The 26476-nt window shown below is 43.3% G+C and overlaps 2 protein-coding genes and 1 long non-coding RNA gene across 15 annotated transcripts in view; 2 read left to right on the top strand and 1 right to left on the bottom strand.

Annotated features, from left to right (window-relative positions):
- Nucleotides 1-145: 145 nt before the first annotated feature.
- On the top strand, nt 146-6557 carry LOC144034992 (uncharacterized). Of its 3 annotated transcripts, XR_013288337.1 has the most exons (5): nt 146-568; nt 2048-2271; nt 2387-2474; nt 2581-3765; nt 4911-6557. It is a non-coding gene; the product is annotated as an uncharacterized LOC144034992 (long non-coding RNA). The 3 variants fall into 3 exon arrangements; XR_013288336.1 differs by having other exon boundaries at nt 2048-2474; XR_013288335.1 differs by lacking the exon at nt 2387-2474 and having other exon boundaries at nt 150-568.
- dcp1b (decapping mRNA 1B) lies at nt 1166-11049 on the bottom strand. Its single transcript, XM_077544263.1, has 10 exons — nt 10641-11049; nt 10224-10264; nt 9647-9774; nt 5178-5244; nt 4920-5055; nt 4017-4115; nt 3446-3914; nt 2628-2821; nt 2051-2254; nt 1166-1948 (listed from the first exon to the last, which is right to left on the bottom strand). Exons 1-10 carry the CDS (start codon nt 10797-10799, stop codon nt 1892-1894), a joined length of 1554 nt encoding a protein of 517 aa, XP_077400389.1. The 5' UTR covers nt 10800-11049; the 3' UTR covers nt 1166-1891.
- A 4051-nt stretch (nt 11050-15100) lies between these two features.
- cacna1c (calcium channel, voltage-dependent, L type, alpha 1C subunit) overlaps nt 15101-26476 on the top strand; it is a 116837-nt gene continuing 105461 nt past the window's right edge. For 9 of the 11 annotated variants that reach the window (XM_077544262.1, XM_077544252.1, XM_077544254.1 and 6 more), the window contains exon 1: nt 15101-15961. In XM_077544262.1, the coding sequence (XP_077400388.1) occupies nt 15904-15961 (58 nt within the window). In that variant the 5' untranslated portion in view covers nt 15101-15903. Of the gene's footprint in view, nt 15962-18983; nt 19180-26476 lie in introns of those variants that run through there. The other 2 variants (XM_077544259.1, XM_077544261.1) reach the window with 2 other exon arrangements.

A 26476-nucleotide genomic window follows, 5' to 3' on the forward strand; every position in this document is an offset into this window, starting at 1 on the left:
AAGAATAAGGCCGGAAGTTGTCACTGACAGCAGTTCTCGTACTGACCAGGAGATGGCGATAGCGTGGCGCTTGAAGACCATAGTCTTCTGGAAAAATCCATCTCCAGCCGAAATTCCGCAAACGCTCGTCGCATTAATCGTGTATTTACGCAGATGAATCACACTATTTTTTTTTGTTGTTGTTGACATTTTTATCTTTGACATTTGTATTTATATTTATTTCTTTACTAATTTTATTTCTTCCTGTTTTTGTGTGATGTGCACGCGCTCAAGGTCATTTTACTACCACGATGATTGGCGGTGTCACCAGTGGGCGTGGCCTTGCTTATTAAAAATGGGCTCACCTGTGTTAAGGAGTGTGCGTTTGTCTGGCATTGATCACCTGGCGGGGTGAGCGTGAGGAGGAAACTTTATGTTGACCATAAACGTACAAACGCAATCTTTGGAATACGGTGGAATTCTAAATCAATTTGTAATCCAGCCGTGAAGTGCAACGAAGACGACGTCACTTCTTGTTGTGGAAGTCGCGAGCTGCACATCTTTTAAGGTTCCTTGCCCGGCAGACTAAGTAAGTGCCTGTCTGTGTTTTCGATATGTTGGAGATTTGGATATACAAGCAAGTCAAATTGGTTTAAAAGACGGCGCGCATCAGCAGAGTTTATTTCGATCGTCACATCTCAGCCTGCTGTGACGTCATGACCAATTAGACGCCGCAATAGTTATTCTTATTTTGACCGCAGATTTAGCTGACAGCGAAAATTACATTCAAGTTAGCACAGCTTGTGATGGAGCAAATGAGCAACAAACAAACTACATCGTTTAATAAATGTTTGTACAGTATATGACATTCAGAATATTTGTTCATGTAAAAACTATTGGGGTCATTGTTTTTGAATTATGCAAGTAATTAAATGATTAGAAAAATACAAAGTAACGAAAATAAATAATTTTGGATTTTCTAGACAGGCGAATTACAAGCAGTTGATTTTGAAGCATAAAGATGGCAGAGAAGAGCAAACTTTCGTTCGTGTGTTTCACTCTGAAAAGCAACACTTTTCCCTGTAAGACTATAAAATGTCTTTAAAATTTGGATTGTTGCAAATGAAAACATACATAAAGTGTATCTAACAAATTGTGATCTTTTAGCAAAATCGACACAAAGATGCACTTTTGAAGAACATTTAATAGACAATTCCAAGACTCCCGATACAAACATACTTGATGAACTGTGTGTAAAAAAACACGCACACAAAAACCTTAACATGAACATTCTACTGGCAAAACATTCAACTGCAAAAAGAACCTTTTTATGTTTATTTGTTACATGCTGGCTAATTCCAAGTATAAAAATACACATCCCCCCCCCCACTTCTTAACTATTAACTAACGTGTGCATCTTGCAATGCTGTCACGTTATTGCTGATTTCTGTGCCATCGCAGTTGCATGGGAACAGTAGAAGTTTGATTTTACAGCGTGCGACATTCAATTGCAAATACACTTCATATGAAACATATGAAGCTCTCTGCGAGGTAGTGCAGCTTCGTCAAAATGTGTCCTTTGGAAATGAAATTCAGCCCCAAAAAAATATCTATTGGAATTGCATATTAACTTTAAGCACATGTAAGTAGGATAGTAAACTAGTTTAGATGTTTTTTTTCTTTTAGGAAGCAATTCCGAGGCGTCCTCATTCCAATTGTACAATTTCTGTAAATTGCTACATTAGCGCAAATCAATTTCAAGCATCGATTCCTCCTTATTCCAACCCCGTCAAACATGTGCGCTTTATTCCCCTAAACGAGCCATCCTTGTTACAATTTGTCATGACAGCTTTTATGATGCCACTTTTTGTTTTTTTGTGCGGCCCAAAAAGTGTCCTTGCCGCTGTGCTGGTTAGCAAAAATGGCCGACGTAGGCATCGTAGATGGTGTCCACGAATGAGGTGTCCGTCTGTAAAAAAACAAAAACAAACATCAAATGCTGCCACATCATCTAGCAAGAGTGTGATTTTCTTTTCTTGTTTTTTTTTTTGGGGGGGGGGGGGGGTAGTACCTGGATCAGGTGCAGCAAAGCTGCCTGGAGCTGACTTCTGGACAGAACTCCGCTATCGTTTTGAGGCGTGTAACCGGAGGAGGTGGAAGGATGACGTGTGGCGGGGGCCGGCGATGCGACGTCCAATTTCATCTGAGAGAAGACGCTGGGGGAGAGGAGCAACGTTGGCGCCACGGTGGCGGGGATCCTCTGGGGAGAGGGCGCCTGAACGCAGCACACGGGTATCATTTTGAAGATATGCTATATTTTCAACAATAATGAGAAACAAAATCATTTCATATAAAAAAGACACATTATATGGGTTGCGTATCACCAAACGTATACTTTGTTATGAAGGAAGGGAAATAAGTGTGCTGGCTCCCTCTAGTGGTATACGAAAAAATTACTCCTCAAGCACAATTGCAATATCAATCATAATAAAAAAGTAAATAATTTTTTTTTTTTTAATTAAACAAATGTTGAAGAACATTTTGTTTTTAACCGTATGTGCTGTACATTTAATCAAAGTGGTTTGCATATGTGCCTTGCAGTTTTGAGATTCTGGGTTTGAATCTCAGTGCGTGCATCCGCCACCAACCTGAAAGTGCAGCGCTGTCTTGGGAGCCGGCGGGGCCACGCTGGCGGGCCCCTGGAAGCGGGGGGCCAGTGTGGGGCCGAGGCGCGGCGCTTCCGGGGGGGCCTGGCTCTGCTCTTGCTGCACCAACTGCAGCTTGTGGACCAGCTCGTGGGGGGAAAGCGCGCCCGGGATGCGCCCGGACCCTCCTGACGCTCCTGACGAGGTCACAGCAATTGCGGTCAACGGCGAAGGCCGGGGTGGAGTTTAAAACCTTTTCCGTCCTTTTTGGCAACTACAGACTAGATTAGAATTTTTTTTTTGCTTCTTGTACTGCATCGCTTTAACGTTGACGTTTTTGCGATTTAGAATGAAATATCGATTTGTTTTGTTTTTCCAAATTCAGTTTGTTTGCACAATAGCAGTGGGAGCTTTCACTTCGTTCACTGCCATCCATTTTAAAACATTTGTAAATGTTCAATACCCACATGATATTATTGTCTTCCATGATTTTTTTCATTTATTTGCAGCTATTCTTGTTTTTGTTTTTTTTAACAGGCGGGCAGAAAAGAGCTTCCATATCAGTTGTCGTTAAAATAAAAAAAACGGTGCCAATTCGTTTCACATGGTAGAAAACCTGAAAAAGTACATTTCAAGTTTGAACCAAATTGAATGATTTAAACCCGCAAATCAGAAGGTTCGGCAAAATGTAATTGTCTTGGATTTCTACTCAGACAAAAATGCGTATTCTTTGTCTAGTTGGATGCATTAGCACAGCTGTCATTTTATTTTTATGAATTTTTTGGGGGGGGAATGAAAGAAAGAAAGCAAGATGGCCCCACCTGTGTGTGGCTGCTGCTTGGAGAGTCCAAAGAAAGGTTGCTGGTGAGAAGACGGCGCCGCGCAGCAAGAGGCAGCGGCGTTTTGGAAGAGTGTCTTGACGGGATCCTGCTGGTGTTGATGGTGGAAAACGCGCGGGTGCGGATCGCCGTTGTCGCACAGCCGCTTCTCCGGGGACTCGGACAGCGTCTGAAGGACCCCCGCCGGCGCACCCACCCTCTGCCCCTGCATGAGCTTCAGGATGGCCGGGCAGTGCTGATGAGGAGGATGTGCCGGAGTGGCTGCCGCCGGGGTGACTGCCTTGGGCGCCAAAGTTTCGTAGGTGAGGGTGCGGGCGACGGGAGGGCGAGAGGCTTTTGTGGCGAGGGGCGCGGCGGACGAAGAGGCGGAGTCAAGTTTGGCCGAGCGCTGCTGCTGAGAGCCAAACAATGTGGCCAGCGAGATCGGCTTGGACTCGCGAGCGTCCTCGTCCTGAAGACGGGAAATCGAGAGCATGAGTGGATTGGGGGGGGGGGGGGGGGGGAGAACAGGTGCGGATGAGCAAGTGGGTGGGGGGGGGGGGCAGTGCTTTACCGAAGTGGTGGGCTTGACGGGGATGGGTTTGACGAGGTTGGGCTTCCCAAAAAGAATGCCACTGCCGCCAATCTCCTTTGGCTCACAAGTCGACTTCTCCTGTCTCGCCATACCAATGAATCGTTACATAGAGTTCATGTTTCCTATTATTTTACTAATTAAAAATATATATCTTGGGGCCTGAGCAGTGAACTAAACCCCAGTACGAGCACAAGGCCAAGTTTCTCAGGGATGCTACAGAGATGATCACAAACATTCACGGCAAAATAACGCTCGCAGGAGAGTTGCCGGCTACAACGCTCTCTGTAGTAACGTTATGATGCAACTTTTTCTTACGGAAAAACATGATGCCACTTTTCCACATATTAAAATAATAAAATGTAAGACGTGTCTGTCTGGCTCAAATGGGTACGGTTGTGCCAAACTGCTTCTGCTCGCCTTTGCCAGTCATTTCCATTCACGACATTAGCAACAAAATCACTGCCCCTCCGAGGGAGAAGGGCGTGGCCTGGTGCAGTATTTGCATAAACGGGACACGCCCCCTAAAACAGGCTGATTTAGGGACAGCAAAAACATTAGATCTAAAGTCGATTTTGACAAATGCACGTACAGACATATTATCTTAGTATGTGGAAAAGCGGCATCGTATGAGATCTTTTAACAATTATCTGGAGATAAAAATGTTTTGTAACACACTTAAATGCAAAATAAAATGTTATATTATTTAATAGTGCCAGTCAGTCCTACTATTGTGAAATTGCATTCTTATGTTCTCATTTCTATTTTTTTTTCTACCATTTATGCTGCTCCCAAGCACTAGGAGGCACTATTTGCATGCCACTGTCTGTGTCTGATCCCTCCGACTTGCCATGACGTCATGTCACCTTTTTGCAGGTGTGTCACCTTGTCATACTGGCTGTGAGCTTTGGTCAGCATCTGGATGATGTCCACCGCCTGCCCTTCATCCTGCACGCCACCTGCACCTCCACCAGGGGGCAGCCAGCCACCTTGCACCACCACCTGCTCCAGCTGGGTCAAACTGCACACGCACACACGCACGCACACACGCACGTCTTTCAAGGTAAACTTACAATGTAATCATCTTGTGTAATTCGGTTTGCGAGAGTTTGTCGCGGAGCCAAGAAGTACGCAAGCGCTTACGTTTTCATCCTCTGGGCGATGCGCTGGCAGTCGGCCTTGTCGTAGAACCAAATGCCATGGATGACCACTGGGGAGGGAGAGGGGGGGGCCCGCTTTTCAATCAGCGTCATAAATGGCAACAAAAGGTCCACAAAAATCAAGTTAGGCTGCGTAATAACGAAAAGTGGCCGCCCGATGCCGAGCCGAAGGTCAGCAGACGACGGAATGAGATTGCCGGCGTGCCGCGCGGCCTCGCAATCCAATGAACGGCGGCGCGAGAACCCGCCCACGGCAGACATTAAATGAGCCCAGCAACAAAAAACAGCATGTGCAGCACGGGTTCAACAACTCGGCAAGCTTTGGAGTCGACCGATCGATTCATCGACGATGTCGTGGATATTAGAGATGGACCGATGTCGATTATTAGTAGTCAAGGAGGCCGATAAGCAATATTCTTTTTTTTTTTTTAGTAAACAGAGGGAAGAAATATTGGCATCAACATTTTTTAAAATACAAATTCCAATTTTGACTCTTGTAACTTCTTAAAGCAAAACACATTTTCAGACTTTTCCAAATGTAGCAGTTTTTAATTTTTTATTTTTTTTAATTACGATTAAAAATATATATATATTTGCATGACACCCTGACAATTATATATTTTTAAATGTACGTTGATGTATTTTTTTGTGTGCATGTTTTTGAAATTACGAGTTTTTAAAATGAAGGATTAGTTCACTGCTAAATATGACACAGTGCACCTTGAACTTGGCCAATTGGAAGATGAAATTGCAAAAAACGTGATTCCAGTTTAGTCGACTTCAGATTTAAACGTCGATAAAGAGCAGTAATGCAACCAGTGATGGCGTTATTGATATCTATTTTTTTTTAGTCAGCCGTTTGTAAATTGGCCCGTTGGAAGCGTAAAAAAAAAGCATGAGTGCTTCAAAAAAAAAAAAACGGGAGGCTAAAGCACTCAAAGTAGTTGTTTATAAAAAAAAAAAAAAGACCTACCAGTACAGTCGGCCTTGCGACGTCGACTTTTCGGCTAGTCCAGATTAAGAACAGATTGTAGATGAATCAATTCCACCCCCAGTAGACGGAAATAAAACCACTCGTGATCTAATTTAGTTCTTGTAAACGTGCACTTTTCACATGAGCGTCGCCCTCCACGCGACGCTCATGTTTACACACGAGACCAAGTTGGCCACCGGACGAGCCAGCGAGGTCGCCCCGGTTGGGCCTGGGAAAGGGTCCGCCCAGCACCAAATAAGTAAGTGCAGTGCGAGAATGCCCGCCCAGCCGGCCGAGTCACCAGCACTTCGCGGGCTCGCTTGCGGATCAACTGCAAAAAACGGGTTGCAAACCGGAGAAAAAGATGGCGGAGAAAGAGCAGGAGAGGGAGCGTGTGAAAAAGTGAGGGGGGGATGGGAGGGGGGGGGGCAGCGGCTGGAGATAGAAGAGCTAAAAATCACTACGCGACGATGTGAAGCGGACTGGGAGGACGCAAGCGCATGACGTCCACCCAACTTGAATTTGACCAGCATTTGAAAGGAGCCGTCGTCAGAGGACACGCGCCGACGGGATGGCGCCGAGGACGTTGGCTTTAGTGGCAGCGCCGATCCAAGTCTGATTCCGACTCGGACCTGCTAAGAGGCGCCTTTTAGTCATGCTGAGACTACTTTTCACCAGGAAACCCAAACATCAAAGACTGCAGGAGGAACCCGAGGTGCGATTTAAAGGCCAGCTGGTTTCCGAGACCAACCTGGGGTATGCGTACGTACCACCCGGAGGTAAATCTTACAAATCTAGGAATGTGCCCACAATGGACGTCTGTACTTGGACTCAGAAAAATGCTCAGTGAACCCCCCACCCCCCCAAAAAAAACGTATTTTATATATATATATATATATATATATATATATATATATATATATATATATATATATATATATTTTTTGGTTCAATTGGTATTTTCCATATTGTTGCCGCTATGTGAAAAACACGTCCATTTTTGTCTTAAAAAAAAAAAAACTTTTTTTTTTTTAAAAAATGTTTTTAGGATGAAACTGAATGCAGACATCCCAAAAATGGAAAAAAAAGTCACATGTTTTTCACATTACAGTGATATCATTAATACCATATCGTCGCTAATTATTTCATATTGTCTTTATACTGTATTATTTGATTGATTTAAGCAGACAACACCCCCCCAAAAAATTGGGATAAAAAGCAAGACTGTATTTATTTACTCCCAGACGCAAGGAAAGTTATTGTTTCCATGTTTGCATAAAAACAGTTGGGTGAAAAGTAACCCAATTATAGATCAAAAAGGACCGATCCACTTTATGGGTCAATTTGACCCAACTTTTGGGTTGTTTTATACAAAATGAGCCCATTTTTTTGTCCCAAGTAAATGATCTGACCAATATTTGAGTTGTTTTAGGCTGAAAAACTCATTTGTTGACCCAAAGTTAGGTCAAATCAACCCAAGTAGAGGATCGGTCCATTTTTGACCCATAGTTGGGTTATTTTTGACCCAACTTTTTTAAGAGAAAAACATGTCGATAATGTCTGCTGGTTCCCATCAAACATGTCACATTTGGACAAGCTGTAAATCCCGAAGTACTTGCAGTCCATCTAAAAAAAAGTGTCATCTGCACATCCCAACGATCAAAACTCGAACCCCCCACGTGGTAAACACAAGTCAATAACGAACACGCTTCCTGTCAAACGGCAGCTTGTCAGGCGGGATCCGTAACAGTCGCCATCCCCGACCGAGTCTGTATCTCTGTGGTCTATTTTTAGCCCGGGCTGCCACTTAACGCCATTCCCGGACGTTACGGCAATGGCGAGCGCGACATGTTTGCTTAATGATAAGATTCCACGGCCTCGTCGACGAGGAGGGCGTACGTAGCGCGCGGCCGGCAGCCTGACTGAGCCCGAAATAGTCGGCGGACTCAGACGTTAAGGTTGCCAGCTGCAAAATAAACACGGCCCAGATAAGTAATGTGCTCCTGTGATGTGTTTTACGGCGAAGGCCTCCGTCACGCTCACGCTCAGAAATGGCACATTGAGACAAATGCTCTTTTTCAGCACGTTTCTTCCTTGCTTTCTTTCGTACCAGGAAATCATTTTGCACGAAAAGAGCCACCGCATTACATTTGGAACGCAACGTTTTTTTTTTTTTTTTTAAATCTATCAGAGGTTAATCAAAAAGGAAGCAGATAGTTTAAAGTAAAGCTGAACTATTTTGAAAAATAATCGAATTTCAATTTTTTTGGTCCCTCCCATGTGCGGTAGGGCTGAACAATTATGGGAAAATAATAATCACGATTATTAAAACGGTTATTCATTGAATTTAAAATGTAATATTTGAACTACTGCAACCTATGATCATAGTGTTCATCGCTTCGCGTTAAACACTTTATTCTTGAACAATATTCTTTGTCAAGTAAAACATTACCTTGTAAATATGTGAAATTCAGGCACATGAATGCGTGCATCCATGGTGAGAACAGAAGAAAGTTGCCATTTAATTCTACTAAAATAATTCATTTTTCCACAAATTGGGAAGAATTTGGGCCTTTAGGTAGTGTTATCGTACCTGCGGCTTTGTGTTTCCACAGCATTTGTGTGTAAACATATTGTTATTTAAAGGACTGTTACTCCTGAAGTTGATGCTAACTTCCTGTTAGCATTTAAATGAGATCCGCCATGCTCTTTAGCGCCAGGCTAGCGACGTTTTAAAAACCAAGCATGTTTTGTATTTAAATACACACTATGTAATTCTCCTTAGTGTGTTAAGTTTGGCAGTTAACTCCAACTGGCGTGTCATTCAACAGCTTAAAGGACGCTTAGGGACGGCAGAATCACACTTTTCGCTCTGGCCTAGCGACAAGCTACATGGTGCATTCAGGGTCCTTTCACAACGTAGGGAATTTGTGAACGCGCCGCTGCGCATGAATCATTAGGTTTTAATGATCACGAGAAGCCAAAATCGCGATCAAATTTCGGTTCATCGTCCAGCGCTGATGTAAAGTATGTTTTTGACAATCGTGAGCAATAAATTCATCTATAAATGTTTTTGGGCCTTTTGCAATGTCAATTTGAATTGGATGAATTGTTCATCCCTAGTTTAAAGGATGGCAAAATAAAAGGAAACATTTTCTCTCAGTGAGCCTCATGCTGAGTGAGCCGGGAAGAAAGCGTGCGCACGTGTTTGCATTATCAGCGCACGCGGCGACCGATCTAATCTCCGCCGGTCGCCACCGGAGTGCTGACAGGCTCTCGTCTCGCCGCCGCACTCCGTGACGCTGCTCCGGGGTCTCGGCTGATAAACGGCGACTCCTTAAATGGAGGCGCAGTTCAGCCATAGCCGACTATTTGCGCGGCATCCATCTTTGATGCGACAGCCCGCCTTGACTTCCAAGTTTTTCCCGTTCTCGTAAACCATCCGAGCCGTATTTGTTGTGCGTTTGTGTTTCTCTTACGTCGGGCGTTACGGTAGAGCAGGAAGGGGTCCTGGAGTTGGAAGTCCAAGTCTTTGGTGATGGGCTCAATCATGTTCTCCATGCTGAGTCTGTTCATGATGGTGAAGCCGTGTGTGGGCAAAGCCAGCCTAAAAATAAAAAAAATAAAAAATCTGTTTATTATGGGAGGGACAAAAGTTTTTATAAACATCCTCAATATAAACTACAAATCCAAGTTCAAATCTAAGTTTATAGTACAGTAATCAGTCTCCAGCTGAGCTCCTCCTTATGCACGTTCATCATGGAAATGTAGAGCTCGCTACAAATATCTTGACTATTAATGACAATAGCCTTAATGTGTCAGTATAACATTTAAGAAAGGCCTAACATGATGTTGGTTTTAGCTTTTCATAGCGTTTTTTTTTCTTCTTATAATACAGAAGTGAGGGCATCACCACTGACTAAATGTATACAACTATTTCGACGGTCAGCTGCAAATCCTGATCCTGTAAAGCCTACTGAACTGTTTTTGTTGCGTAGACGTAGAACTGCCTTACGAGGACAAATAAAGAAAGATGTATTTGTAAGTGCATCGAACCTTGTGTAGATGAACAGAGTGCCTTCCACTTCAGTCTTTTCCTGGAAAAACAAACATTCATGAAAATAGAGTGTTTGTTCATTATGGTTTGATACATTTACACAAACTATACAAATATAATAGTTCCATTTCTATAACTTTGGCAAGCATTTACATTTTGTAATGATAACTAATCCAACTTTGCTAGGATGCTCCATCCCCTATTTTAGAAGTGTAGGCTGCTCTTAGGTGACCCCCTAATGTTAATATCAGACATACACGAATAATTTGTGACGACGTTCATAATCATAAACCATTGCATAAAGACTTGAACATCAGACAAACGTGTGTGCGCGTGCAAGTTCCAAAGCGCGGTTGCTCCCGCCAGCATGCTAAGTTCAGTTAGCAACGTCCGTTGCAGCGAACTTGCAAGCTTACCCACTCATTGGCTCTGTTGTTGTAAGTGTACAAAGCCACCTGGCTGGCCACGTCCACGATGTTCTTAATGTACGGGTCGTGCCTCTGCAAAGCGGCCAGACTGATGTCGAGTCCTTTTGCGCTCAGACCTCCGCCGCTGTCGAGGCAAGTCGCTGTCATTGTTCCTTACGCAGACCGTAGCTAGCACGTTAGCATCAGCGGCTAAAAGAGGGTAAGGAAAAAAAGAAGCCAAATCGAAAGCAGAAACAAATGACAGACCGGTGTGATGAATTATTTAGCCAATTGATTGGACGCTAAATATGAATTCGCAGCGTTTTCCAGCTCCGACTGCCACGAGCCGCTTTGATATCAACAGGAAAATTGTAAACAAACAGACGTGAGCAGTCGAGATGCAGCGATCACTATTTCGCAGGCGTAGCAATCAAGCTGGAAAGATCGATTGAAACGTTCGTTTAAAAATCTGATTAAAAAATAATAATAATTATATACTCAACACTGCCGAGTAATTGCTCCAAATTGTGGCAGGAAAATAACGACGTAGGTAGTGTTTGTTATGTAAGATGACTTTTATTGGTTGCCATGTGACGTCACTTTTTAAAGTTTTACTGTTATAGATCAAATTTATTCAATCAACATACAAATATATACTCGTATTAACAATATAGAAACGACAAAAATAAGAATGACACACGAGCAATATTGAAGGGAAGATCATGTTGGTGTGTGGCAATGTACGACAGTGTAATTATGCAACATTAATTGTGCACAGAATTAGCCTATAATATTATTGACGGTGGTATGATGCATAATAATAATTCTGATGCACCCGATATGTACATATTACACAATATTATGTACATTCAAGGCTATATTTAAATATTTTGTACAAATTTAGAGGCATTCTATTTTTATTATGTTTGACTAGTGTCTCATTCGTTTTTATTGTTTTAAACTCTGTGACCTCTTCATTGTTTTGCCCTGAGGTCTTATATTTTATGTTCAATTTACTTTGCTTCAGCTGCGGTCGTTGCTCTGTAAGCCAAATTGAGTTGAGTGCATACAGTATCGGATAAGATTCATTGTGTCCACTGTCCAGAAGTCATTTTCTCTCAAACACTGGACAGTTGTTACATAAGTGATAGTTAACTGTGTAAAAGATGTTCTAAAGCTGTGCATTATTTTCAAATGTGTGTATTTCTTCTTTAATCGCCGAATGTTTAACTCCAGTGGCAGTACCTTATACAGTGACAAATGCTTACATTTCCAATTAAAGGCGCTAGGGGGCGTTGTGGGACGTAAAACGCCAACCTTTTCCTTCTGTGTTGTGCGTGTAAAACCAAATGCAGCTGTCGGGCTGATTTTTGCTTTGCTTTCAAGCTGACCGTCGCCAAGTGGTTTTTATACTACTTTTTCAAAGAACATGTTTCTAGATCATTCTTAACTTGCACTCGACCCCAGATTCACAAATTGTAGGGTCAAAATAAAATAGGACTAGTATACTAAAGCACGCTATCTTTATCTTTTGAACTTGTAGTCTGACATGTGCTTCACAATTAGCTTGAAAGTAATTGCTGTGTATGCACCAGGGGCTTATTTGTCAACTCGTGTGTGTGTGTCTGTGTCTGTTTGTCAGAACGTGCATGTTTTCCAATGATGAGTGTAATGAGGTATCCGTCAGCCAGTCAATACGATCAATACATTGGCTTAAGGTAACTGGCAATGGAAGCACAGCGAAATGCAAGTCAGACTGCCGGGTGTGTAATGTGTTCTCTCCGGTAAAAGCACTGACATGACACCTTGGACACGGACACACTGTAGCACATTAATAGGTGACGTCTCCTGGAAGCACTTGATCGATGGTGACTATTATAGAATTCATTTATTCTATTTAGAGAGAAGTGAGATTCGGTGGGAGGACGTGCGGTTAATACAAAGCGTGTGGCACCGAGCAGGAGGATGTCATTTCCAAATGAATGGTCGCGGTCATGGAGGTAACGAGCCAGGGTGATTAAAAGATACACGACCGGCCCCCAAAACTCGCCTAATGGAGATATTCCTTTGCTTTCTTTACACTCTTTCTTCAAGGTCTTCACCTTTTGAACTGAGCAGCACATTGTTAGCTTGCCCTGCATGGGATTGTGGCATTTCATTGTTTGTTTGCACCGTTCTTCCCAGAGAGCGGCCCGTCTTTACCAAAGGGAGCCGGGATGTACAAATATAGAACATGCAGCAATTCCATGCACAGGCTGGAGTACAGAGGCTAGTTGTGTGTGTGTGTGTGTGTGTGTGTGTGTGTGTGTGTGTGTGTGTGCGCGCGTTCAAATCCCCCGGGTGTGAGTGTCTGTTCCCACGACCTGCCCTCCGTCCGCGGATCCTTCCTCCTCTCAGACCTCCCTAACATAAAGTGGATAAAAAGTCTACACGCCCCCTGTTCAGTTGCCAGGTTTGGGGGATATAAAAAAATTATGAGATCAAGATAAATCAGTTCACAACTTTTCACACAATAATGTAAACTATAAACTGCTGCACAGCTCAATTGAATTTGTTTTAATATTTTCACGAGGGAGGAAGTAAAATTAAACAACTGATTTAAAATGATTGCAAAAGTGTCCACACCCTCATACTGTAAGTGGGATCTGGCTGTGTTCAGAATTATCAGCACACTTGCCACCATTGCCTCTGAAAAAAATAAAAATAAAATCATCTGGCCTTGTAGGCTTTTCCTGACTTTTTTTTTTCTCCTCTTGAACACATTTTTGGAAATTGTTCCAAATGGTATATTTGACCCAAACACAACACAGCTCATAACCATAAGAACACCATATCTAAGTGAAGTATTTTGGTGTCTGTTTGCTTGTCTTCTAGTAAAGGGAGAGCTAGCATGAGTTTGAATGTGATGGTTAATTCTGAACACAACCACAACCCAATTATGAGGGTGTGCACACTTATGCAACCACATCATTTCAGTTGTTTGTTCTTGCTTTCCCTCTCGGAAAGATGGAAAAAGAAATGAAAAGATCATTAGTATTGGAAATGTTTTTTTTTTATATGGTTTACCTTGGTCTCATAATTTTTATATAACAAGAACTTGATATTTGAAGAGGGGTGTGTAGACTTTTTATATCCGTAGTAGTAGTCTTTTCCGGAAATGAATGTCTTCCCTGGCATGATTGGCTAAAATGAGCTCTTGTTATAGCGCCACCTGTTGCTGTTGCATGCACTTGACACGAGTGGTTAAACGTGACTGATTTTAAGCACCGTATGTATATTTTCATACATATATTGATCAGTCGTCAAAAATCGGTATCCTATTACAGGCCAGTGGGAGCGTGTTGTGCACTATGACACAAAGCTAAATGAATACACGGCGAGTGTAGCGCTGGGATTCACCTTTTGGATCACAGCATCGCCTGCAGCAAGCCTGACGCCGCGCACGCACGGTGAAGTCAAATTCACAGTCAAAGGCAATAATAAAAATATGACGGCGTGGCCGGCACTATAATTACAATGTGAACTTTGCAGTTTTGCCCTGCACATCTTAATGCACTGTACTGAGCCCTCTCGCCCCTCCATGCTTGTCTTGCCTCACGCAAGTGCTCAAAAGCCTTGAAAAAAAACACGCACGCATATTCGATTTGAGTGATTTAACACAACCAAGCCAGCTTCTCTTATTCACTTAAGAACTGATGACTTCATTTCATTAATATATTAGCTCAAATATGGAGCCATGTCACCAGAAAATTACTTTGGGGCGCCTTGGGGGAGGCAGGAGACGTTTGTTCCTGGCCACTGAGAAAGATGACGAAACACTGGACCGTCGTGAGGGTAAAAAAAGATCATGTCATTAAGTTGTCAGTGTGATAGGCCGTCTTTTTTCCACGCACGCCGCATGGGGGCCGGACCTTATGATCTGGATTCATGCTCGTAGTGGGTGGTTCGATTCAAATAGGGATGATCTTAACATCACTGTTAGTGTTGAATATTTATTGACATCAGTCTCGTGAGATCGGTACTCGGGTTTAAAGGTGAAAAACGTATTTTCTTGCTATGAATCAATCACAAATCTTGCCGTATCACTGACCGCTAATTTCTACCTCAACCCGGTTTGGGAAAAGTGCTTCCTCGTGTTTTTGGGTGCCACGTCGTAAGAGAGAGGACGGCAACCACGTGGCCGAACTTTGACCTCTGTTCCTTCCTCTGCTAATTGGGACTTCTACACAACTGCTGTTACACACTTTTCTTTGTATCTCTTTTTTGACAAATCCCTGCCACGCTAATCCAAAACAATCCCTTTTTGCCCAGCCGTTTTTTTTTTATACACGCACACACATCTGGAAACAGTCAGTGTGTGCATGCACTAGGAAGGGGAGGAGAAGGGGGAGGAGGTGGGGGGCTTCGCGCTCTCTCTCTCTCTCTCTCTCTCGCCCTCGCTCTCTTTCTCAGTGTGTTTGACTGCAGAGCTGCAGGGGCAGCAGAGGCAGACGAGAGAGCCCAAACTCCGGTTCACTTAGACACACGCGCACACACACAAACACACGCGCATAGGGAGCGAGCGACAGAGAGGAGACCACCATGGATTGGATCGGGAAACGAGAGGAGCGCGGATGAGGACAGGACAAGACAGGACAGGACAGCCTGCTTTGCGTGCCATATGGATTCCGAGGAAGCTCTCTGCGTGGATTTAACCCATTGGGAGATTTAACCCCGCGATGGAATATTTGCACTCTTGTCATTTTGCAATCTTCCTCCTCTTCCTCCTCCTCCTCCTCCTCCTCCAGCAGCAGCGAGGATGCCAAGCAGCGATGCGTCTTTTGCGCACTTCCACTGACAGCGCCCGTGCTTCGCGAGCTCTTTTAAAGCCTTGAAGAGAGGGGGAAAAGAGAAAGGAAAAGCAAAAAGAGGAAAGAGAAGCATAGGAGAGGAGAGAGAGGATTGAACGCGGTGCTGCTTTTATGTTCGTCGCCTAGGGCCCGGATGTACCGAGGGATGCGCCGGTGCGTTTTGCCGACCGGTTCCGCCGACAGATCCCTCTTTTTTCTCGCCTTCACCTCCATCATGGGGATTAGGTAATATTCACTCCATCCGAAGACACCCCTCCCCGCTGAGCGAGCGACGGGAATATCCACAAGCTGTCAGACTCATCGCCCCCCCTCCCCGCCTCCCCCCCTTTATATTCATTTCATTCCTTTCTTTCTTTTTGGAGGGGGGCTATTCCCCCCCTCTTCAAACCATTCACATATAGGGAGAACGCTGGACTACATTTATGGTAAATGAAAGCAAAAACATGTACATCCCGGAGGACACCCTTGAGAACCATCAAGGTATGTGATTTATTTTTCAACCCAACTGTCTTGTGAGTGTTGATGTGGGCCAGGGAGGGAGGGGGGATACGATGAGCTGGAAGATCCACCTGGGAACTTCGGCACGAGGCCTTTTGCACACATGTGGCGTCATGGGTGGGCATGCAGGTCAGTCAACAGGCTGTTGCAGAAGTGTGAGCGTGTGGGGGCACATTTGGACAGCCACAAGTGTTTGACACTTTCTCACTGTCGTTTGTGGCGTTTTTGTGCGTGTTTGCTGTGCCAGTGAGGTCGGCGAGATGTTGCGTGGCGAGGAAAGGGTCTGTTTGCATTGCGCAGTATTAACGCGGCGCCTCCTTCCACCCACGTTGCGGTGAGCAAAAGCCCACGGCCGAGGCGGGCTCCGCGCTGCCCGCTTCCATCCTGCGACGGCTCATTAACATGACCGTCATCTTCTTCTTCTTCTTCTTCACGCGCCCCATCGTCGTCATCCTCCCGGCGTTCACGTCCATCAGCCGAGTCTACCTCCCTGCCTTGCATGGCGACAGGTTCCATAGCAACAGCGGATGAGGAGAGCGGTGGCGAGTGTGCGTGCGTGTGTGTGTGTGTGCGTGTGTGTGTGTGCGCGCCTTTGCATCTGTGTCGCAGTGAGACACATTCAGCAGCTCGTCATACATGATCCAGTCTGTTTGTTCCGACAAGCAGGCAGCACGTATGCGAGGCAAACGTGTCATCAGTCTTAATCATAACCCTGGATGACTTTTCCGGGCCCTGAGTTGACTCAAAACAAGTTGATTTCTTGAATAAGACAGCGCTAACTTTTTTATTTTTCTGTTGGTAAAAAGGTGAATTACTAGCAGCTGCTTTAATGAACTTCACTGTTAGAAAAGTGTGATTGCATCACACTGAAAAGAAATATAAAGGCAACACTTTTATTTTTTTGAAAACAAAACTTTTCTAGGGCGCAAAAAACTTATTTCTCTCAAATACTTCACTCTAAAAACAATTGGGTCAAAAATGGACCAATCCATTTTATGGGTCAAATTGACCCAACTTTTTGGGTTGTTTTATACAAAATGACCCCATTTTTTGACCCAAAGTAAACAATCTCACCAATATTTATGAGTTGTTTTACACTAGAAGACCCATTTCTGGACTCAAAGTCGGTCAAATAGACCCAAGTAGAAAATTTACACATTTCAGAGTGGCCTTCTATTTTGGTCAACCAAAGGTTGCCCGGGTGCAATCATTAGACTAATCAGCATCTTGTTATTATTATCATCTACACAAAAGATATATTTCATTCAGCTTTATAAATCAATCTTAAAATTAGCTTTTTTACATGTTGTCTAATGATCTTGATATGCTGCACCTGTCAGGTGAATGGATTATCTCGGCAAAGGAGAAGCGTTCATCAAGATTTTTAGACAAATTTATATTTTGTGCAGGAAAGTAGGTCTGATTTGCTGTAATTCATTTGGACATGTTTAATTGAAACTATTATTGTATAGATTCATGACAGCCTATAACGTTAATAAATACAGTACAGACAACATTGGCAATTTATGTGATAGCATTTTACTTTGTTTGATGGCAAATATTGACCGGCCTATTTGACTGGGAAACCAGTCCGTAGACCCATCCAATTATTTTTGAAGTACATTACGATTCCTCCCCCCCAAAGGTACTTGTTGCTTTTTGAAATGAATGCCCATTCCTCCAAACAGTAAATAATCCCATTCCGTTTGCAACACCAGTGACAAAATGTTGAGATTTGCGTACGCGTGCCACCGGAATGTACAAATACTATAATCCCCGTGTAATCCTCGCAGGTGGACACAATTCACAGGAAATTGTTTGGGAATCGCAGTGATTGACAGAGATTAGACTCCATTCTACAACCACACATTTAAGTTTGACCCCACCAACATGGCCTCGTAGCAGAAAGCTTGTCCAGGTCCTACTTGATCAAAATGTGGCCCTGCGACCTAACACCAGCCGCCCCCCCACCCCCCGGGCCATCCTATCAATTCTAGTCAATAGACAGACTATTCACGGGCTCCCTTCCAACTGTTGTCACCTTTCAGGACCAGCAGCTGAGAAATTTGGAGTCTGTTGTCGTGGTGTTTTCAGCACCACGGACAGTTCATTCATTATTATTGCTCTATTGACAGTTCTGTGGCGCCAGTGCAGCGATGTCACTGTCTCGATCTTCTTTTCACTTCACTCCAAAGATGTATGCTCTTGTTTCACTCGTTTAGCACGTCAACCACGTACAACCTGAACCATATGTGAATTCAATAGACTTGTGTATTTGAAACAACTTTATAAGTTTCCTTTCAAGTCCGCTAGCTTAATGCTAACACTTAATGGGTTACAGCCATTGACGGGCTGTTGAATAGCATTTGTGTTGCAGATATAACCTGCAAAGCAAGGATATTTTAACACAAATGGTGGCACTACACATGTAGACTGAGCATGCAACAATACTCACATACATATATTCTTTATCCTCTGCATAGAATGACAATACAGTATTTTAGTTTCGTAAAATACCGCAAACAAGAAATCCCCCCCCCCATATAAAATGAACCAAAATCATCTCGTACTATACTAAATAAGTAAATAAATAAATACACGAATAAATAAACAAATAAACTTTTCACATGCATTTACCGGTATCTGGAAGTTATAGAAAAGATATACTAACATTCAGTGACGTGCGGTCAGGATAGGCAAGGTAGGCACTGCCTACCCCAGGCTGAAATGAAAGTTGAAACCAATTGTCTTTTTAAAAATGTATTTCAATTATTTCTTTCATTTCAGAAAGCCTACACTACCTATAGGTTTAAAAGTGACAACATTTGTTGATTTCATACCTCAATTAAAAAGGACTCATTACTTCGTCTGGCCTGCAGGCAAAAATGCTGCAAAAATGATCCTCCTCAAGGCACATTTGCTACGATGCTTTTTGCCAGCCCTGTCCGCGCATGCGTAGTCAGTTTCCCAGTAGAAAAGTCCTTGACGCAAATATGCAGATCGCTACGACGTCGCTGTATTATTCCTATGCCAACGTACGTTTGCATTCGTGAATTCAAAACACACTTAGTGTACAGCAAGGCGGTAAAACGACGCCACTCTGGAGAATATACAACTATTTTTACGCCTTTCTTTTGAGGGAAAACGTCAGCTTTTGAAGGATGGGAGAACAACGCATTAGCTACCAGACCTTCAGCAAAGTAAGGGACAAATAATTATTTGTACTTTTCACAAAGAATTGTGTCAAAGGAAAGATTGGCTTTTTTTGGATGTGCTTCGATTAACTGGCTGTTTCACTTGACATGGTGTTCGGCGTTGCTATTGCTAGCTTGATTTTGTGAGGAATTGGGCTGTTTTACAGGGACATATTCACTTTATTACATTCTTTCCGGGCGGCCGGGCGGCCTTGAAATGGTCCGTTTTTCGTTGAGAGTGCACTGCAACATTTACTGTGGCTGGCAAGACTGCGCACTGGCTGACGGTGGCCCAGAACTTTAGCTGAGTGGCAAATGTTGACAGACGATGGGTACGACGTGAACCCCGCTCGAAGTAAAAAATCAAATCAAATCAAAGATTGCGAAGCAAAAAAATGTAAGACTTCAGAAGAGAGTAATGTTTATTTGTTTTATTTTCTACCCATAGAGAGGAGGCATATGTTTAAAGAGTTTGAATGTATGGCATATTGTATCTGAGTATCAAGTATCTCGAGGCCAGGCTGAGTGTCTCTTTTTTGGGGGGGAAATTAAACTATGGTCAGTCTAGGATACGTTGTACACTCTGACCGCCCGCGACCGCCCGCGACCGCCTGCTTACCCAAACCTAGAGCTCACTGCACGTCACTGCTAACATTACAACACGATACTTAATGTCTAATTTATGTAATTATTTAAGTACCTCATTTCCAGAAATTGTTCATGTGTAAAGACCGTCAGCAAAACCAGTCAAGCTAAAAGTAGCAACAATTGTTCATGCTATCCTTGACGGAATACGCAGCGAGGCCAACTTAAAAAATAGATAAAATCACTCAAAATGCAGTAATACGGGGACATTCACACCTTGGTTGCTTTTATTTTGAAGGCAACGTGTCACTAACCTGCCAATGGCCAGATTGATAATTGTGATTTCTCCACAATATTGCCACGGACGTCAACAACACAACGTCGTCCTGAAATTCAAATTCAATCACTAATTACGCTGACATTGTATAATGTGACGCCTGTTGCTAGCATTCAGCGTCAGTGTACAGAGTTAGCATTTCTAGCGTTAGCCACTAGTTGTTCTTTTGGGAGGACAGACCATTCTCTTACGTCCGGGGGGTTTTATAAATTCATGAAAATGTTCGGTTGGCATTGCATGACTAAATAGGAGGTGAAGTACACTGTGTAACTGCGACTGGTACCACAATTTCAAGGCCGGTGAGGATTTTGATGCATCCATAAAAATAGGATAATCACTGTAATTGAGTGGCTAGCATCTATTGAAATGGCCAAGGTTTTGTATTGTGTGTTTATATGTAGGAGCATTTTTGTTGGAGCTCGAGGTCCAAGCGGCTTGTTGTGGCGGATGGCATGAGTGATTAAAGGCCAATCAGCGTTAAAGACGTTTGTAGCACCTCGGAGGGTCGTCACAGTTTCAACTTAAGGATGTGACTCAACAACAGCTGCTCTTAGACGAGCACTCGCGTGGGCCAAGGTGACGCTTCGGCGGAGGGCACAGCAACAAAAGGACAGAGGGAGCCCAAATGTTAAAGGATGGATGGGGAGGCGGAGTAGGGGAGAAAAAAAGAGGAGGATTATCCGTGACTGTGACTCGCTTAAGCCGCCGGCGTGGTATCGGAAATCCATCCCAAGGCTGTCCTCTGCTCTTTGCCGCTATCGGGGCCTCCGTCTTCATTCGTCATGTTGTGCTATTACAGCCTCTTTGTATGTGCGCGCGTTTGATTTGTGTGTCCTAATCTTTGCCGTGCCTTGTGCTTATGTGTATTTCACACACTCATACACACACACATGCTGGCCTCCTCTATTGATCTGCCTGAAGCCGTCACAGGAAATAATGACTTGCTACCTCATACACTGATTTTTTTTATTTTTTTTCCCCGACTGTGCAAGCTCAAACTTGGTCACCTGGAGTGAACCCTCAAGCAGACAGATGAGTCACATGGACATACAAACAAAAAAAGCCTTTAATGATTATGAAGTACACGTCTAATGATATTGTGCTGTGTAAAAACAACAACAACAAAACTCACCTTTGCAAAGATAATGATGCTGACTTTTGGTAATCATTTAGTGTGTTAATTTGAATTGCATCAGACTGATTCTTATCCCTAATGTTTTGACTTGATTTTTTTTTCTTCTCCAAAATGCTCTCTCTCTGCTGACTTAAGTTAGGTTGACATACTAGCTAAGCTAGCATTAGCACTAGTTTGCAGAAACACAAGTCACATGACGTGCAGTTGGAGAAGGCTTTTTTTTTTTTACAGCTTTTTTTCCCGACCGATACCAGTATGAGTATTCGCTGTTGCTGACGTACATAAATTAGACTGCAGGACTTTCGTGAAATTGCTAACTTTGATGGCGTTTTGAGCACACAAAAAAAGGGAACTAAATCCAGATTGTACAAACTTGTAAAGCATTTCTTTGATCAGATTTCTAAGCACTCACCAGCAAGATAGGAGGTAATTCCACGTAGCAACATCGGCGAGTTGAAAAATCCCAAACAAACCCTCCTCACACTTCATCGGCAATCCAACATGTCCACCTCGCGCATGCACAGTTTATCATGTCCTTTTCATCAAAGTGACTGTCAATGCTCTTGGGTGGAAAGTTGACGGATAAACGCTAGTTTTCGCCCTCCTCGTCGTTGTAGTCAGAGAAATAGTCACGTCACATGACGTCCGGATCTCTATAAAGTGATGTCAGTCTTTTTGAGCGTTCTCTTTCGGAAAACGCCACATTTTGCCATGTAAATGTTATATTTTGCAATTATTTAGCACAATTTTCAGATGAAATAGAAAGTCTTGTTTGTACATAATCTTATTGAATTCCCATAGCTTCTTTCATGGAAATGTGTTCAATATTTCAGTATGCTTAACATGTCATAGTGTATGTCATCCTCCAGAATTGCTGCAGTGCGCTCGCCGAAGACCCCCCCCCCCCACACACACACACAGCACCCTCCCACTTCTTTGCCGCCACATTTCAGCACTAAGCAAGCGTGAGTGCGACTGGTTTGCGTGCGTTTGTTTCTCCAAGTTCCTGGTGTGGCTGAGGGCTGAGGGATGAGGGAAGGCAGCCGCCGTCTATATTATTCATGGCCAGCCGCGCTTTTCGCCCTCACTTCTTTGCCTCCATCTCATCTGTGGCCTTTCCGCACCCTTCCTCTCTCATCTCACAAAGTGTCTTTAGCACGACCCCTCTCCGTGGAGCGTTTGCTTTGTTTTGCACCCGTCTTCTTTTCTTGTCTTTTTTTTTTTTTGTTGGTGTGTTTTGCGTTTCCATCTCTAATCTTCCGCGGTTCACTGCGGGTTTATCGTTTGGTGAGACGGCTGTTTGTCTTTTTTTCTCCTTCTGTGAAAAGGATCCGTCACACTGCTTTGGTGGACTAAAAGTGAGGTAGCAATAGCTATTTAGGATCAGGGAATTGTAGCGGCCAAAACACTAAATAATAGTCCGTTTTAATGGGAATTTTTGACACAAAAACAAATAAACACAGCCTTTAAATACGGTTAATTTGTGTATGAAAATGAAGTGTTTTGTACAGCAAGTATTTCTAAAAATAAAGCAAAAATAAACAAAGCAAAGGGACTACAAATAAATTTTTGTTTGTTTGCTTTGACTTGCAAGTGAAAGCAATGGCTGTTAATTGCCGCTTGCAAGTGAAGTTTACTGTCAAACTAAACATAAAACAATGCCTATTTAAACTTTGCATTTGTAATTCCTCTTAGCTTAATGCTAACACTCAATGCGAATGCCATAGATGGACTAACAAAACTAGCAACAGTGTCTCGGCGTTAAAACAAAATTTTATACAGTAGCTAGTATTCACATGACGTCAAGGAAGCGGCAAACTTTTAGCCTATATAAAAAAAAAAGCACCTTAGATGGAAAAAAGTCTCATACTATATAAGTATGATATTTCCCACTAAATGTTGTTTTTGCTTCTGTCTTCTTTTTTTTTTTAAAGACTACCAATTGTATTTTAAGTGCACAAGCATTTGGTTAATTAATGGTTGTGTTTTATTAATTAATAGTCTTATCTTTGTATTTAAATTAAGTCTAATCAATATGTACAACTAATTAATAAGGCTGCTGCCAGTTGAAGTTTGTTGTCCAACTCAACATAAAACACGGAATCATGTGGTGTAATTCAAATAACCACACAGCCTACTAAAGTTCCCTTAGCTTAATGCTAACAAAACAAACACAAATGCGGTGCAACACCAGGAGACAGACATAACAATACTCACAGGTGTATCTGCGAATGATGTATTATTGCAGCTTATGAAGTTGGTTGTGAAACTCTTCTTCTCGTGTCTCTGTCTGATTAACACTGCCCCCTGGTGGTGACTCACAGGAGAAGCACAATGTCCAATGAAGTAAAGCAAAGAATGAGGCAAAATGATTGTATTTTTTGCCGTTCATGTGTGCTTGGTGCATGAGATTGGAATGAACTAATTTCCATTCATTTCATTGGGAAAAGCTGATTTAAGTGTGTTGTCTCCACACACTAGTAGTAGTAGTTCCAAAACGGTCATTTTTTTACAGATTAAAAGATGCATTTAACATTTAATAATGTAACTCATCAACATGTTTAATAAATAAAAGTTAAAGAAATTGTTCAAGTTGAACATTTGGACCCTAAACTGCACGGCAACCGCCCGAGCAAATGTCAGCGAGCGAGCGCTCTGACTTATCATTAACGCGATTAGGGCCGCTTTGGCTATCGTGCGGAATGGTCGCCATGGCGACAAAAAGCCATTAGGCGCCTCCGCCCGGCCGCTCTCTTTTGAACACCGTCCGGTTTAACGAGCTGTGCGCAATTTCCACCGGCCGACTTGTGCATGTTGGCTTCTGGCTTGCTGGTCCGCTCTGCTGCGACAGCACTTTTATGGCATCCTGTCGCGATCTGCCCGTTGCCGTGGCGACCGGGGCTGCTGGGATGGAGAGGAGGCGGGAGAATGCTAAGGTTAAAGGAAAGGACGGCCAAATTGCTTAATTTCCTTGAGTGTGTTTCCTCTTTTCTCTTTTGGTTTTATCTCCTACTACAGGCGAGGCATGACCCCGACATGTAGGCCGCCAAAGTGTCCTTGAGTGTGTAAAAAGACCACTTGGTCTCTCTCTGTGTGTGTGTGTGTGTGTGTGTGTGTGTGTGTGTGTGTGTGTGTGTGTGTGTGTGTGTGTGTGTGTGTGTGTGTGTGTGTGTGTGTGTGTGTGTGTGTGTGTGTGTGTGTGTGTGTGTGTGTGTGTGTGTGTGTGTCCCATGCCAGCCCATCTATCTAGGCCAGTCTTGATGTGTGCGCAGACCGTTTCCCAGCAGAGCACACTGTACATACGTGTGTGCGTGTACGTGCATAGCAGTCCACTTCCCAAAAGACCAGACTCACTTTCACACTTTGGAGTCATAATGGCTAAAACAGGCTTAAAACAGGCTTGTAACCGGACACCTTTTGCAGTGCGCGCGTGTGTGTGTGTGTGTGTGTGTTTGCACAGGGGTATATCTAAAGGGATGTTTTAACAATTCACAGGGGCAGCAAATACCAGTAATGTCCTTCTTGGACACTTGTGGAATACAAAATGTTCTCCTTGCAATAAAATTGATTGTGTGTGTGAGTGTTATACCAAAGTCACCCAGTATGGAAATGAGTTTGAGAGAGGACAGTGTGGGCGTGGCCTTCCTCTCCTGTCGACATCTTTCTTGTCTTATTTGTATTTCTCAACAATATATGACACACAGGAGGACATGTTAGTTTGATTTTTTTTTCCCTTTTGGGATCGTACCAGCCTGGCGCCTGCGGTGATGTCATCAGCAACGGCGACGGCGCAACTGTCTGTTGTCATATCAACCGAAAAAGAGAGAGAGAGAGAGAGAGAGAGAAATAGGAAGGGATGCGAGAGGACTTTTCCTTCTTGATTTTTGTCTTCTCGCCGCAATGTGATAAAGTTGATGATTAACGACGTTACCTCAGTGTGGCGGGCGACGTTACCGTGGTTACGCCACATTAAATAAACACCTTGTTCCGACGAGAGGAAGCAGGGGAGGGGGTGAACAAAGAGAGGGAGAAAATGGAAGATGGTGTGTCTGCCTAACACATCTCGCTAGCTAGCTTATTCATGCTTTATCGTATCACTGAAAATCATTATTAGCAGACACTATCCAAGTACGTGAACAGCAAAGGGATGGCATGACCGAATCCGATTGGACGAGACTGAAATATCGATACTTGACTATCAGCATGATTAGTACTGTAAACAATTCCCAGGAGAAAATGTATGTATTGTAGATTTGGTGACATCGCTGAGCCTAGGAACTATGTTGAAGTTGCGGGAGGAGTTCCGTTTAGTCAGGCCATTACAGCCCTTGTTTGGTAGACATCAATTATCTTTGATACGTGCCGATCTAACTGGTGGTCTATGGCGGATATAAAAAGTCTGCACACCCTTGTTCAAATGCCAGGTTTTTGTGATATACAAAATATGAGACCACAATGAATTATTTCTAAATTTATGACCTATAACCTGTGCTACTTATTGATTGCACAAGTGTACACACCCCCTCAGCTGGGGTGGGCTGAGTGCAGAATTGATCTCTCACATTCACGCTTGTGTCAAATAGGAATCAGTGCACACCTGACGCTATTTAATGTGCATCTGACTAACCCCAATCAAATGTCAGTTGTTCTAGTAGGCTTTTTCTGCCTTTTTTTTAGCTTTGCTTTCAGGCAGAGGCCTGAAAGTTTTATGCTTAACATTAACTGCTATTTTGCACTGTTGAGAATTCCCTTGTCCACCAAAACAGCCCCAAAGCATCGCAAAATCTGGCATGTGTCAACCTGTTACGTCAACTATATATCGATATTGGTATTGGCAATGCCTGTCTCTACTTGACTTATTCTGATATCGCAAATTAGATGTGTGGTATCAGCTTTTCTGTTCATTAGCTCCTACAGGGGCAAAAAAGGCCTACGTTCATTCAAATATTGAAAATATATTTCAGTGACTTCCCGTGTGGTCGCTGTCAATCTGACTGTTGCTGTTCTGCGGCCACTTAAATGCTGACTGATTCAGTGTCCTTGGCTTGGTGGCGCATGTTACAAACCCACTGTGGTCTCATCCTTTTCCTCCTCCTTCACATATCCTACAAAAGTTCCATTTTGTTTTATGTACCAATTCCAGCCTGCTGATGAATTTGCCAATACCTTCCTTCCTCTTTGCACGTAGCAGCGGTCTACGGAGACTGATCCATCTCTCACCGTTGTGTTAAAACTAAAAAAAGAGA

This window comes from Vanacampus margaritifer, chromosome 15, assembly GCF_051991255.1.
Source record: "Vanacampus margaritifer isolate UIUO_Vmar chromosome 15, RoL_Vmar_1.0, whole genome shotgun sequence".
Lineage (NCBI taxonomy): Eukaryota > Metazoa > Chordata > Actinopteri > Syngnathiformes > Syngnathidae > Vanacampus > Vanacampus margaritifer.